Source organism: Camelus bactrianus, chromosome 29 (genome assembly GCF_048773025.1).
Source record: "Camelus bactrianus isolate YW-2024 breed Bactrian camel chromosome 29, ASM4877302v1, whole genome shotgun sequence".
Taxonomy (NCBI): domain Eukaryota; kingdom Metazoa; phylum Chordata; class Mammalia; order Artiodactyla; family Camelidae; genus Camelus; species Camelus bactrianus.
In genome coordinates this window covers 1,168,426-1,181,734 of record NC_133567.1, presented here as the reverse complement: position 1 = coordinate 1,181,734, position 13,309 = coordinate 1,168,426, and the positions used below count along the sequence as shown (strand labels likewise).

At 47.7% G+C, this 13,309-nt stretch overlaps 1 protein-coding gene and 1 long non-coding RNA gene across 6 annotated transcripts in view; one reads left to right on the top strand and one right to left on the bottom strand.

Moving 5' to 3' along the window:
- Nucleotides 1-4,181, top strand: part of LOC105063613 (uncharacterized) — a 31,862-nt gene extending 27,681 nt beyond the window's left edge. For both annotated transcript variants that reach the window (XR_012503216.1, XR_006722303.2), the window contains exons 3-5: nucleotides 891-1,097; nucleotides 2,219-2,418; nucleotides 3,794-4,181. This is a non-coding gene — a long non-coding RNA (uncharacterized LOC105063613). The remainder of the gene's footprint in view (nucleotides 1-890; nucleotides 1,098-2,218; nucleotides 2,419-3,793) is intronic.
- The window catches only part of SPIDR (scaffold protein involved in DNA repair), a 258,048-nt gene that overhangs the window by 36,645 nt on the left and 208,094 nt on the right, over nucleotides 1-13,309 (bottom strand). For all 4 annotated transcript variants that reach the window (XM_074355057.1, XM_074355055.1, XM_074355056.1 and 1 more), the window contains exon 11: nucleotides 6,083-6,223. In XM_074355057.1, coding sequence (XP_074211158.1) covers nucleotides 6,083-6,223 — 141 coding nt within the window. The remainder of the gene's footprint in view (nucleotides 1-6,082; nucleotides 6,224-13,309) is intronic.

The window sequence follows — 13,309 nt, the reverse complement described above, 5'->3', positions numbered from 1 at the left end:
AGCGCGGTGGGGGCTGTGGCGGCCCCGACCTGCCCACCTCCCAGTTTTGAGCAGAACCGCTCCACCTGGATCTGGGATTAACACGGAGCTTCCTCTTGGGATTTCTATTTTTCAAACGTTCCGAAGTTTTAAAACTACTGGCCCCTACTGTTAAATAATTATGATTTTGTAAGAACAGGAGGAGGGAAGTGTTGAGATTCCTAAGAGAAGGAATGAATGAAGAAGAAAAAAAAAAAAAAAAAAAAAAAAAAGTCCTGCCCATGCTGAATTCTGGATCCCTGCGCTGCCAGGGAAGTTCACTGGGTGGGTTTCTAACCGGGAGGGATACGGAGTAGCTGCTTTTCTGCTCTTTTATCAGCTCATCTTCCTTCTGGTTTCTTTGATTCCTGTTTTAAAGAACTCGCTCTGTACTTTCAACTGTTACTCTGTCTGGCTGATGAGGAGGAGGGGTCAGCTTCCACCACAGCAGGCGTGTGCTGAGACACAACTCAAGAGACAGTGGTTGTGAAGCCCCCTCTCCCCTCTGCTCTGTGATCAGCAAAGCTGCCAAGTTTGGCTTTTGTTTTTTAACAGCAAGTCCCCTCGCGTAAGCCGGGCCGACAGCCCAATCACCCTGAGTTGACTGGGTTCTACTCTGTCCCTCGGTCCTTGGGGGAAGGTGGTGGAGGAAGGCAGAGGGTCAGAGCCACCTGTGAGATTGCTACTAAAAATTATTCTACATTCTCATATGGCCAAGAGCTACTGGACAGTTTGTTTGGGTTCAGACGTCATCATTTATGAGTCAGGACTTTACTGAACACTGTTAACTGCATGGCATTCTACTTCAGGTCAGAAGGTAACGGGAATGAAGTTATGGGTGGGAACTTGCTTCCATGGGTGTCTGCCTGCAGGTCACACCCTGATGGCCCTCTTGGGGAAGCCCACCGGCGCCAGCAGAACCGAATCAGACATTCAGCCATCCCTGTGAGGAGGTCGCCTCTCACCCTGGATGGTGACTCCTCTCTGTGGCGCCCACGCTCAGCAGATGACTGAGGAGGGAGAGAAACATGCCAAGGACCACAGTCAAAGCAGAACTTCTTTGTCTAACTGCCGACGGGGTGAGTGCATTTTTACCAACAGTTTCTGAAGCACCAACGTTAGGGTGGTAATCCTGGAGGTGGTTAATCTTGGCCTGCACAGTGCAAAGGACTCTCGGGTGGTCTGCAGTCCTCACGCCTCCCCTTCTGTCACCCCTGGAGGGTGTGCTGAGCCTTCTGTGATCGCCAACTCTCCCCTTTGTACGCTTTACTCAGTCTTGATCACTGACAGAGATAACAGAGTAGACTGACCTGAACGTTTTCTTAAGGATTGTTCACTGAAAGACGAAGGTATGACTGATTCAGAGGGGTGCCCATGTTACTAAAAAAATCATTGTCCTAATTTCTGAAAAATAACCTTAATGGTTAAAGTTAAATAATTGTGTTTTCTTTCTGAGCCCTATTCCCTAGCTGGGTCTTTCTGAAATATGTGAAATTATGCCCAGAAGTTCCAATCTTCTCCAACTGGACTTATGAAACATTTGTAGCTGTTTTCATAAGTCAGTGTAAACACTTTTTAGGCAATCAGTTCATTTCCCCGCTTTTTAAAAATTGAAGTGAAATTCACACAACATAAAATTAATCTTTTCAACGTGCACAGTTTGGTGGCATTTAGTACATTCAGCACATTGCCGGGTAGCACAATATTGCCATCAGCCCAGAGGCGCCCCCCCACCCATCACAGTCACTCCCTGTCCCCTCCTCCCAGTGACACCCACCCTGCGTTGTCACCACGAGTTTGTCACCCTGGATGCTTCCTGTAAACGGGGCTCCAAGACGTGTGACCCTCTGTGGGCTTTCTTCCGTAGCACGTTTTACGTGGGCCAGCGTCTCCACCCTGTCAGTGCTCTTGAGCATCCCTGCTTCCAGGATTTGGGACATTCATTCTCAGTGACATTTTATTCTCCTTCTAGAAACCTGGGTGGTGAAACTATCAGGAACAATTTAATGAAAGAATTCTAAAGAATGTCCCTTAAAAGAGGATTTCTAATGAGCAAAGACTTTCTAGACCTCAAACCCCAAGAGAAGTGTGTCTCTGTAAGAGGGCAGCCTCTTTGAAGAGGAGAAATCAAAGGAAGGAAATTGCTGCTGAAGTATCTTTCCCCAGGAAGGCTCTCACCACTGCTTACTTCCTGTTGAAGGGGCATCTGTGATGATTCCTGGACAATGACCCTAACCCTCACGACCTGTGCTGGACGATTCCTGAAGACTCCCTCTGTGGCACCACTGAGCATGTGGGTCAGGAGGGTCTCCCAGGAGACGGAGGCCCTGGTGCCCAGAGTCACCGTGGAGCCTGACCCCTGGCCAGTCACCCTCCCTGTTCAAGGCCCTCCTCCTCAAGGTGGGATCCCATCCTTGATAAAGTATCACAACACAACCTCATGCACGTCTCCTGGACCTAGTGAGGGGGACCCAGGGTCTGAGTCCAGGGTGCGGGATTTAGAATATGTACAAACACATACAACTGAATCACTGTGCTGCACACCAGAAACTAACAACACTGTAAATCAATGATACTGCAATACAATTTTTTTTTTTCAGTTTAAGAAAACTGAAAAAAAAAAATCAGTGGTAATTGGTTCTTCACTCTCTTTCCCTCAATTACTACACAAGTTTCCAAATTTGCAGCCCTGTCCCAACCTCTCCCTCTATTTCAGATCTATTACAGTTACAACAGTAGGATAATCCTAACTCCATTTTCATCTTTAGTACCTCTTCTTCTCCTCTCTTAAAAACTCACAGGGCCCTAATTTTCTCCTGGAAGAATCAGAACCCATAATAATAGGATTTCAGGCTTTATCTAGCTGACCTTTTATTTCAGTGTGTTCTGGTTCAGATAAATCCCAAGAATCTAGCCCAGCAACAACGAGCCAGGAATATATCACCAAGTATGTAAGAAAAAAACGAGTGAGTTACACTTCCGCCTAGTTCTGCTTTTATGTCTTCACAGACGACATCTTCCCAATCTGAGGAGAAATTGTTTTTTCTGCAAGATCAAGATGTTTAAACATTCTCCTCACTCCTCTGACGAAACCTGAGACCAGCCGTTTAAGATTCCATCACTTAAAAAACAACTGCCCTGTCCCCGGGCAGGTCTAGTCTTCAGATCAAACAGAGACAGCGCAAGGCCAGGGCCATATTACGTGCTTCCCTGTCACTCTCAGCACTCAGGTGGCCCCTCTGCACACAGCGAGTGCTGACTAAACACCCCTCAGCAGTCTCCAGTACTCACCCCCGAAGGGCCATGTGAGAGACCTAAATAAAACAGTACCTATAAATTACTAACATAGTTTAGACAGATGAGTGGTTTTTGTTTCAACAAGCTGGGACATAAATACCAGCAGGATTTTGAACTGAAAGAGGTTCCCCTCACCCGCAAAAAATCTGCTTAGCTACATGTTCCATACTTAGAGGGTTCACATATTCCAGGAAATTTGTTTTCCCCTCCCTGTTACTCTACTGCATAAACACAGCGGCATAATAATCAGCAATAAAAAGATGCAGCTCCCACACAGAATTATGACACCAACGTTATGTGAGTTTTCAGCTTGTCTGACCTCTAAACTGTTTGCAGAGGCCACCTGGGAGGACAAAGGTCTAGGGACGTGCCTCAGTCACTGGACAAACAGCAACGAGTCCTCGGGGGGGGGGGGGGGAGCAGGCAGAGCACAAGCCTCAGCCATGTCATTTTAAATGGTTTTTTCCATTAAATCCAGGCTCTTTTCCTGACTCTTCTCACTTCAGCCTATCAAGTATGGACACTTGACTCCAAAAATGTGTCAGAGAAATGCAGAAGATGTGACAGCTGTTTTTCTGCAACAGTTCCCGAGAGGGCAGGTGGACAGAGCAGGGCGCCCCGCACAGGGGTCCAGCAGCATGTCTGTCTGTCTGCTCAGCTCCAAGGCCATCAGTCCACCCGAAGCTATCATGGGAAGCAGTGATTTTCCGTCATTCTGACGGTGGACCAGATGAAACCTGGTAGCTTGGATTTCAAAGACTCCACGACTTAGCCCAAACATAAAACTTCCTTCCAACTGGCAAAAAAGTAATTTTCTGTATGAAATATTGGAATTATATAATTATAATTAATCATTTTAGCTTGAATTTTTGGAAGTAAGGATATTTTGTTAAGATTTATGAGAAGTATATTTTGTTAAAGTTTATGAGAGTTGCTATGAAACACAATAATTTGGGGGGAAAAAAGAAACAACTTGTGTTTACTGGGCTGTGGATGGATGACTGACAATGGATGATATCACTAACAGGCAATTATAACATCCAGCATTCCTAAACTGTTTAATAATTTGTTTTGAAGAATTATAGCTTCCAAAGGAACAAAAAGACAACCTAAATATTTATTTGGATGTTTATATGCCAACATAAAATTAAATATATAAGATAGAGATTAATTCCAACCTAAAAAAAGTATCAAATATTTAGTTACCAACTTAAAAATGGAATGAGTTTCAAAAGCTTGTAAAGGAATTATTTCGAATACTCAGTGCAATTCACATGGAAAAAAAAACACTTCCTATGGCAACACTGCAGACAGCAGCAAGGCTTCCAGAGCAACCCACAAAAACCAGATGAAATATTAGGCACACAGATGGCTGTATGGAATCACGGTTAAAGACCATGACTTCACAGAGCCAGAGCCCCGGGGTCCCAGCCTGGCGAAGTCAGTCCGATGAGGAACCCCCAGCAGGAAGTGTGTCTGCAGGAGCCCCTCTGCTCTGCAGCACAGGGCAGGCCTGCCAGCTGGAGGAGCCCCACTGAGGCCCCCCGTGATGGGGAGCCCCTCACGCCCTGGTGTGCTCTGGGGGGGGGCCTTGTCCGGAGTGCAGGGACGTCTTACATGGCCCCAATGGAGTTACCACCGTCAGGACAATGTCAAGGCAGCAACTCACTTGCCCCAACTACAGAGTCTTTCCAGATGCTTGTGACTCTGAAACTGGGGGTGAAATGAGGTTCAGCCTTCATCAGGATAAGGTTCCTGTGACCCAGTTAAGCTTTTCACACGTCTAGACATGCTTTCCAAATATCTGGGCAGCCTGCTCCGTAATCTACAAGGCAGTGACATTATAACACAACCCTCCTTCTGTAAACGAGTCAATAAACCGCTCCAGGATCTACACAGGGCCACGTGATAGTCAGACGAGGCACAACATAGGGGCGGGTTAGCGTACTGCCCACAGTGGCCAGGCAGCAGAACTGCCCGGCAGTGCTTCGCTTAGAAGGGCCATGGCCGGACCGTCATCATGCAGACCCCTAGAGAGGGTTACCAATGACTGCTTCCAAATCAGAAGAAAACCCATGCAAACACATGCAAAATGGGTTTCTTCCTCCCTCAGATACTGTTATAAGCTCAGGAGTTACTGTAATTAAACAAAGTAACATCAAGAGAGCTAAAATGACAAGCTACTTGAGGAAAGGGAGGCTGCGGTGAGAAAACCCCAGATACACTGTTTACACTAATTCTCTCTGTGACTGGACAGTTCCATTAAAAATACTTCTGCTTTTCCCTAATTCCTAGACTACGATGGTTACTGGAATGAACAGCCACCGCTGGGGCCAGACCCACGTACCGTTCCCAAAACAACACGAAACCTGACAGAACAAGCTTTCTTGAGATGGAAAGCAAAAAGATATGACAAATGAAGAGTTTTGCTTAAAGCTTATAAAATGCCTTTTCAGTAAATTATATTCTCATTTATATAAAGTGACTCATGCCAAGCTGCCTTATTATTATAGACAACAAAATATACAGAAAAATTTTAGAATTAAAACACATGTACTTAACATTTTTAGTCTTAATTTTAATAAAATTGTGAATCATTACACCTGCATCATTATTTTTGCTGTCCGTCACACGTTTTCTCCTGGAGAGACTTTATGGGCTCCACACAACCGGTAGCCTCATTTTACAGGCAGACTCTAGTCTATTTTCTTTAGAACTAAAATTAGAGACACTGCTGTAGCAGATGGGATGCACTCAGGGCTCTCACCTTCCTCTGGTGGCCTTCCGCAGAACCTTCAGTCCCGCCAGCCTGCAGGACTTCCCCTCCAGCGCTCTGTCCTTCAGGGCCATGCCGACCAAGTGCACCTCACCGAATAGTCCGCAGGCATCTTGCACGAGAAGGCAAACTCTATAAAAAAGCATTCACATTTGCCCTTTTAGGAGACAGTTTCTAATTCAGGACAAAGATGAGAAATCTCTTCTCCTTCACTAGGGATCCACTGTAAACACCTTCCTAAATGGATGTGCTGGGGTGAAGGACCGTTGAGTGGAAACGTGCACTTTGTAGATTTGTACTTGTAGGTTTGGGTCAATATCCATCCACAAAACAGAGAAGGAGACAGAACTCTGACCAGTGCACTTTAAAGGCACAAGAAGAAGAGCACCTCTCAAATCAAATACATCACCGCTGCCCGGAAAACGAGCATCCTCTCTTCCCATTTCATCCTGTCCACGGTCGCAGAAACCCTGAGGTTTTGTACAGGTGCCCAACAGCCGTACAAAACATCAAGGCCACTGGTGACAGCGTCCTGCCTGAAGCAGCGGGCTGCACGAGGGCAGGGACGAACTGACTAGGTCGTCTGTCATCCCCTGCCACGCTGTGTCACATAGAACCTCTCGGAGGGAAGTGCTTTGGTGTCTGCCCCGCTCTAACTTGAGAGGCTAAGGCACAGCCACAGGGCCAGGCTCCGTCTTCTGCTGGGAGAGGGTCCTATAGCCGCTCCCACCCCAGGAGTTAACACCTGCCCAACTCTGCTCCGCAAGTGTTCCCGTCTGTCAAAATACACAAAAGTCAAGATAAGCACAGAAATGTCCCCAGATCTGCCTCGTGAAACTAGAGAGAAGTTCTGACTGCTTGTGCTGAGAGGGGGAGGGGGAACGGGCTCACACCTTCACATTAAGTCTGTTCTGACGTTTGCCTGTATCCCAGATGATGGAGGAAGACTGGTCCTGTTTACTTGTCTCTCCAGAGACCAGTTATCACCACCCTCCTCCTCCTTCCGTTCACGCCTTCCCACCCGCTTCTGCTCACACAGCCGGCTCAGGCCTGAGGTGGGCACTGGCCCCACTGGCTGGGAGCCCTGGCCTTCAACGCAGCCCCAACCAGCTCCGGGAGGTGCTGTCTCCTAAGTCACTGCTGATGTGACAGGTCTGCACAGAAAAGGGCCCACGATTAACTCGTCTTTCCTGAATCACCAGAGACGTCTCCCACATTGCATCATATCCAGGGAACACAGCACCACACGGGTAAGCCTGGTACGTGGGAAGTTCCTTAACTGTCAACATTCTCACTTAACCGTAGGAATGAGGGAAGACCTTCCAGAGCTGCATGAGCAGGAAGTGGCCCTGGGTTTGGCCCCGCCCCGGGGGCACTCAGGCCAGTTTTCAGATCACAGTTTTCTCCAGAGTTCGTGTGCATCCATCTTTTCTTTGTGGCTGGACCCCTATGGTTGTGTGCTATGTTAGGTGGTGTCCTGCCTGTGGCCGAGCGATGCTGGTGCGAGCACAGCTGGCGTGCAGAGTCTGCTCAGCTCCTGTGACCAGTCTCAATCTCGCTCACTGCTCGTGGTACTTCTAACGAGGTCCAGGAAGCTGTTTCATCTGCTCATGATGATCGCTTTACGCTTTTTATTTATTTTCTGTTCTGACTGCCCTTCAGGGACTTCAATGTGACCTTGAGAAGAAGCCAGTGACACTAGGCATCTTACCTTGTTCTCCGTCTTGCAGACAGTGTCTTTGGTGTTTCACAGGTAAGAATGATGCTTGCTAGGCTTTTTTTCTTTTTTTGTTAGACATTCCTAGTTTGCTGAGAAATTTTTAAAATCATGAATGAGCTTATAAAATGCACTTTCTGTATTAATGGAAATGGTATGTTTTTATCACCTTTGCTAACGTGGTAAACGACAACTAGTTTCCCTAGTGTTAGAGCACATTTTCTACTCCCAAGAGAGAGCCAGGACCCTACAGCATACATTTTGTGTAGGAGTTTTGTATCTATACCCGTGAGTAGCACTTGACCTTTAGTTTTACTTCTCATATTAGATTTGGTATCAAGATTATTTATAGCAGCTTCGTATAATGAGTGGAGAGGGATTCCTTTTTTATTTGAAAAATTTGTATAAGATTTGAGTGACCTGTTTTTTGACAATTTGAAAAGACTTAGTAATACAATGATCTCACTCATGTGCTTTCTTGTCCTGGGAAGATTTTAGCTCTCAGTTTCTCAAATGAGAATTGTACTATTTGGGCTTTCTAATTTTTTTCTTGAGACATTTTGGCAAAGTATATTTTCCTAGGGATTTGTCCCTTTTGTTTACATTTTCAAGTTTATCACATAGATGGAACGACACCCGCTTCCCATGTCACTAGTCGCTGGTGAGGCTGACACTCTTCCTTTTCCTTTTTCGTGTTATTTATTCATATCTTTTCTTTCTCTTTCTGAGTTTCACCATAGAACGATTATTAACCATTTCAAAGAACGAACTCTCAGCTCTGTTTATCCACTGTCTCCTTGTTTATGTTATCAGTTTCTACTCATGTTTATAATCTCCTCCCTTTTACTTTCTTTGTATTTGTTCTATTGGTTTTAAACTGTTTCTTATGCTAGAGGCTCAGCTCATTAATTCTGAGACTTCCTTCTGTCTAAAATGAGCTGTTCAGACTATAAAATTTCTTCTAAATAGCAAATTAATGACATCACATTAAGTTTTGATATTTAGTATTTTTATTATTATTAATCAATTCTAGGTATTTTTAAATATCCATTATTATTTCTTCTTTGATCCATGAGTTATTTGGAAGTATTTAAAACATTTTTTTCTATAAGGATTTAAAATGCACAAATTTTTGTTATTAACTCTAATTTAATTGCCCTAAGGTGAGAGAATCTCTCTCCCATAACAGTTCTTTTACATTTGTAGAGATTTGTTTTATGTCTCAGCACATAATCAATTTTTACAACAGTTTCAAATAAGAATGCACACGCTCTAACTGTTAAGTACAGGGTTTTGTACATGGTTTGTTAGTCAGTTGCTTAAGTACGTTTTTCAAACTTTCTGTGTCTCCACTCTTTTTTGTCTGCTCACCGATTAGTTATTTACTGCTGCAGAGCATCCTGCCTCCGCTTCACAGTGGGTTCTGGGGGTGGTGGCAGCACTGGTCTTCTGGGCTGGCCTCTCCGCCTGGCACTTCTGCCCTGTGGGTGAGCTGGGGGAGGCCATCTGGGCCAGTGTTCTTGGCCCACTGCACTTGGGGTGGAGCTTCCGCAACATGGCCCAGGGGATGAGGGATCCTGCGGGACGGCCCTCCTCGAGTGAAACTGGGCCTGGACTGGGAACGGAGGAGGGGCGGGGCTGTGGCCCTGGCTGTGCTCCCTGGATCAGAGCCCCAGAGCAGCGGTGGCGGATCAGGGCCATAGACTCGCTGCTCTTACTGAGATCCAGTGGGTGTTCTCGATCCCGTGGATGGGTGGCTGCTCCATCTGCTGTATGACCTTAGGCTAGTTTCCAGAGGCTTTACGTGGTTTTATTTATTTATTTTTTTTATAGTTTTCTCCAGTTAAAATGTTTGTTTGCCAAGGAGAGAACCCACTGCGTCTCCACTGTGCTATTCCGGAAGTCAGTCTTCTGTTTGTGTCAACTGACTTCCGTTAGAAATAAAGGCCCTGTGGAAGGCCAGCCTGTGCCAGGGAAGAGCACACAATGCCTCTGGAGCCATTATCTGTAAGCTCTGAGAGCACATGCAGACTCTCAGAGTTTGGAGACTTCAGTGTGAGTTGTTCTTTTTTTCCTAAAAGACAATCTGACTTGCTTGGACACAAGAAACGAGCCAAGAACAGAATTGCTGGGTCAGACATGGAAGCACTTGATGCAGTGAGGCCTGCAGGATGCAGAGCCGAAAAGTCAGTGTCGCGAGCTTCTCGGTGACAGGGGCACATACGGGGTTGTCACCGTGCCCCCGACAGCACCCTACCCTTGGGGTGTCTGTCTATGTGCTAACACAGCAGGACCGCCATGCCCAGGCCCTGTGCAGGTGGCCTAGGCAAAGGCCTGGCACCAGTGAATGCACAGTCATAGGCGGCGGATGTAGGCGGGAAATCACGGTGTGTCTGTGAGAAAGCACAGGTGGGATGGCCCAGCCAGGTCTTCAGGGAGGTGATCTTTAAGCTGAGTCCTGAGGAAAGAGAAGCCCACCGAGCACAAGGCGGAGAAGCATGCTCAGCGAAGACAGTATCGCACACAGAATCTGCGATGATAACAAGCTTTTCCCATGTTCGAGAAGTTGAAAGAAGGCTAGAAGTATGAAGGAAAGAAAAGGAAGACAGGGGAGAGTGGTAATAAGGGGAAATACTTTAATATGTGGGGACTCCAATGCATTACTCTCAAGTTAAAGTCAAAGTTATATTTAGAAAAAATTAAAAATAAGAGAAGCACTTGTAAAGGAGAGGAAACGGGGGTAGGGGAGGCAGTGGCATCACCTGGTGGGCACGTGGGGAGGGGCCTGTGCGGGGGACACATGGGGAGGGGCCTGTGCGGGGGACCTGACAGGGCCGGGTGGTGAATCGCTGGCCCTGCGCAGTGCGGACACTAAGGAGTGTTAGTTAGAAGGCTCTGTTTCAGACCTACAACCCTCAGGATGGGGAGGAGGAAGGCTTGAACAGAGAACTCTCAGAGCCTCCTGGGGCCTGTGTGAGTTCATTGCCCTAATAGATGCAAAGCAGAGCTGCAAGGTGCTCACAGGTCAAGTTCTGCTGGCCGGTATATCTTCTTTGGTGCTAATTAAAAGGAAAAAAAAAAGTAGCAAATATGAAAAACTGGGAGATTTTACATGAAATTCAAATTTCCCATTGTCTCGAGAAGCCTGCAGCTCTGGCAGCACTGGGTCAGCATGCATGGTGAGGCGCCAGCCTGCTGGGTCATACCGTGGCCCGGCCCACACACAAGTGCCGTCCCCAGTCAGCATGTGGGCCTGTATCTCAGGCAGACAGAAGCAAGCAGTCTTGGGGGATGGGTGAGGGCCAGTCAGAGTAGACACTGGCCCAAGATGTCTAAAGGAGGTGGGTGGAGGGTAAGGGGCAGCCTCAGGGACACGCAGCCCAGGTGCCGGCTCGTTTCAGAGAACAGAGCAGCCGTGGACCCCAAGGATGATGGAGAGCCTTGTCCCAGAGGTGGCAAGGACAGAGCTGACGGCCCCGAGTCACAGGGAACAGGGGCTGGCCCAGGCCTGCTCCACCACCAGCAGCTCCTGACTGAGACTCCTCCCTGCAGACCAGGGTCACTCTCTGGAGGCGTTTCCGATTCCCTTGTTCTGAGTCAGTGTGGGCAACTCTAACCCTCAGGAGGCAGTGGCCCACGGGAGCAGCGTGTGGCCTTGCTCAGCAGGACAACTGCCGACTCAAGAACTGTCCTCAACAGCCTCTGAAACATGAACTGAGCTCAGCCAGGCACAGGGAGATGAGGGGCTTGATGCTTTAAAGTTATCGGTGGGTTGGCATCGGGAAGCAGGGTGGGTGTATCCACCCCCCTCCTACCGCAGGACAGGATGCCCGATGCTCAGCAGCGCCACACACTCCGCTGCCGGCACCCCGCCTGCAAGCGGCACACAAGGGAGCTGGCTGCATTCAGAAGTGGTCACCTCAGAAAAATGCTAGAACAGAACAGACAGTGTCTCACAAGGAGTAAGGGGTGTCAGTGGTAGAGTAAGGGCCTCGAAAATGCATTTGTCCCACAAGACAGAGTCTGCCACTCAACATTCGGAGTAACTGTCTTAAATAAGTAAAATGCACTTACTTAAGATCAGTGTTCTACCCGTGCCTAAAATACAGATCTTCCCCTAAATAAAATCCTCCCCCCACCGGCATGACTTTAAGCACGAGGAGCTAGATGGTGGCTGGCCAGGGAAGGGGTGCTGGGAGCTTTAGCCCTCGAGCCATCCAGCCTTGGTAACTTGAACTGGCCTCACCCCTGCTAAATGCCCACACCTAATCTGTGCTCAGAATCCTGGTTCCCTTTGCCCACCACTTTGCTACAAATGCAGTTAATGGACAAGAAGGTGGCTTCCTCCCGTCACCTGCTGGTAAGCAGGTGTGCACAGCTCCGTGAAGGGGCTGATCGCTCGCGTGAAGGGCCCTGAGAAAGATGCTCAAGGCAGCATGGGGGTGCCCCGCGCACAGAAAGGACGTCCTCACTTGGGAAACCAGCTTGTGATCGGCCTTGTGGTGCCATACTCACCACCTGGCCCCTACAGTTTTGCCATAAGGAAAGCTCCTCTCTGGGTGAAGCAATCAAGAGTCATTTACACACCAGGGGGCTCCTGTCTCATCCCCAGAGCCCTCGGCCTGTCAGAGGCACGAGGGTGATGCTGGAAGAACGCAGGGGAGCTGGTGCCAGAGGAGACTACACTCCACAGCACGAGGCCGGCAACATACAACAACACAGGTAAGAGGTTCACGGTCCAATCCCAGTCACATCATGCTGGAAGTACAAAGTCCATCGTGGAGTTAATATTTGTCTTTAGTTTCTTTCCTTCTCTTACCAGCTGAATGTCACATATGCTAATTAAAGAATGCTTTAAAATTTCCTCAAATGCAAGCATTGTTAACCTGTGAAAGTAAAGAACAAAGCACCAGGAATAAGAAAATCAAAATCGTTGATTCACTGAGAAGGTTTTAGCAAGGCTGTAATTTAATTTTTCTTTGAAGCTTTAAATGCCCCTCCCCAACTTTTCAAAAATACTTATTTTTCCCTTCTTTCTTTCACTGGCTTGGTATCACAGACACATAAATTAAGGAAAGAGAGAAGCAGTGGACGAGTGTGTGTGTTTGTGTGTGTGTGTGTGTGTGTGTGTGTGTGTGTGTGGATGCTTGTGTTCCGAGAGAAGCAGAGCAGTGGCATGTGGGTGTTTACACGCGTCATGGAAGCACTTCTGAGCAGTCCACCAAGAATTCCCGGAATCAGAGTCAGTCCGGCTGTTTTATTCTAGGTCAGTGTCAACTGAAGCAGCCTCTGAAGATCAACAAGGACTTTTCTCTGCATGTTAGAATCCCTTCCTAAGCCTCAGTTTAAGAAAGAACTTAGAGGATGAAGTGAGAAAAAAGCAGAGAGAGAAGGGGAAGGAAGGCTGGGGAGGGGGCTGGACTGGATGGGGTGGGTGGGGGGGCGGGCGGGCGGGCGGGGGAGGGGCGGGCGAGAGACTGCGCCAGGGGCAGGGCCTTCCC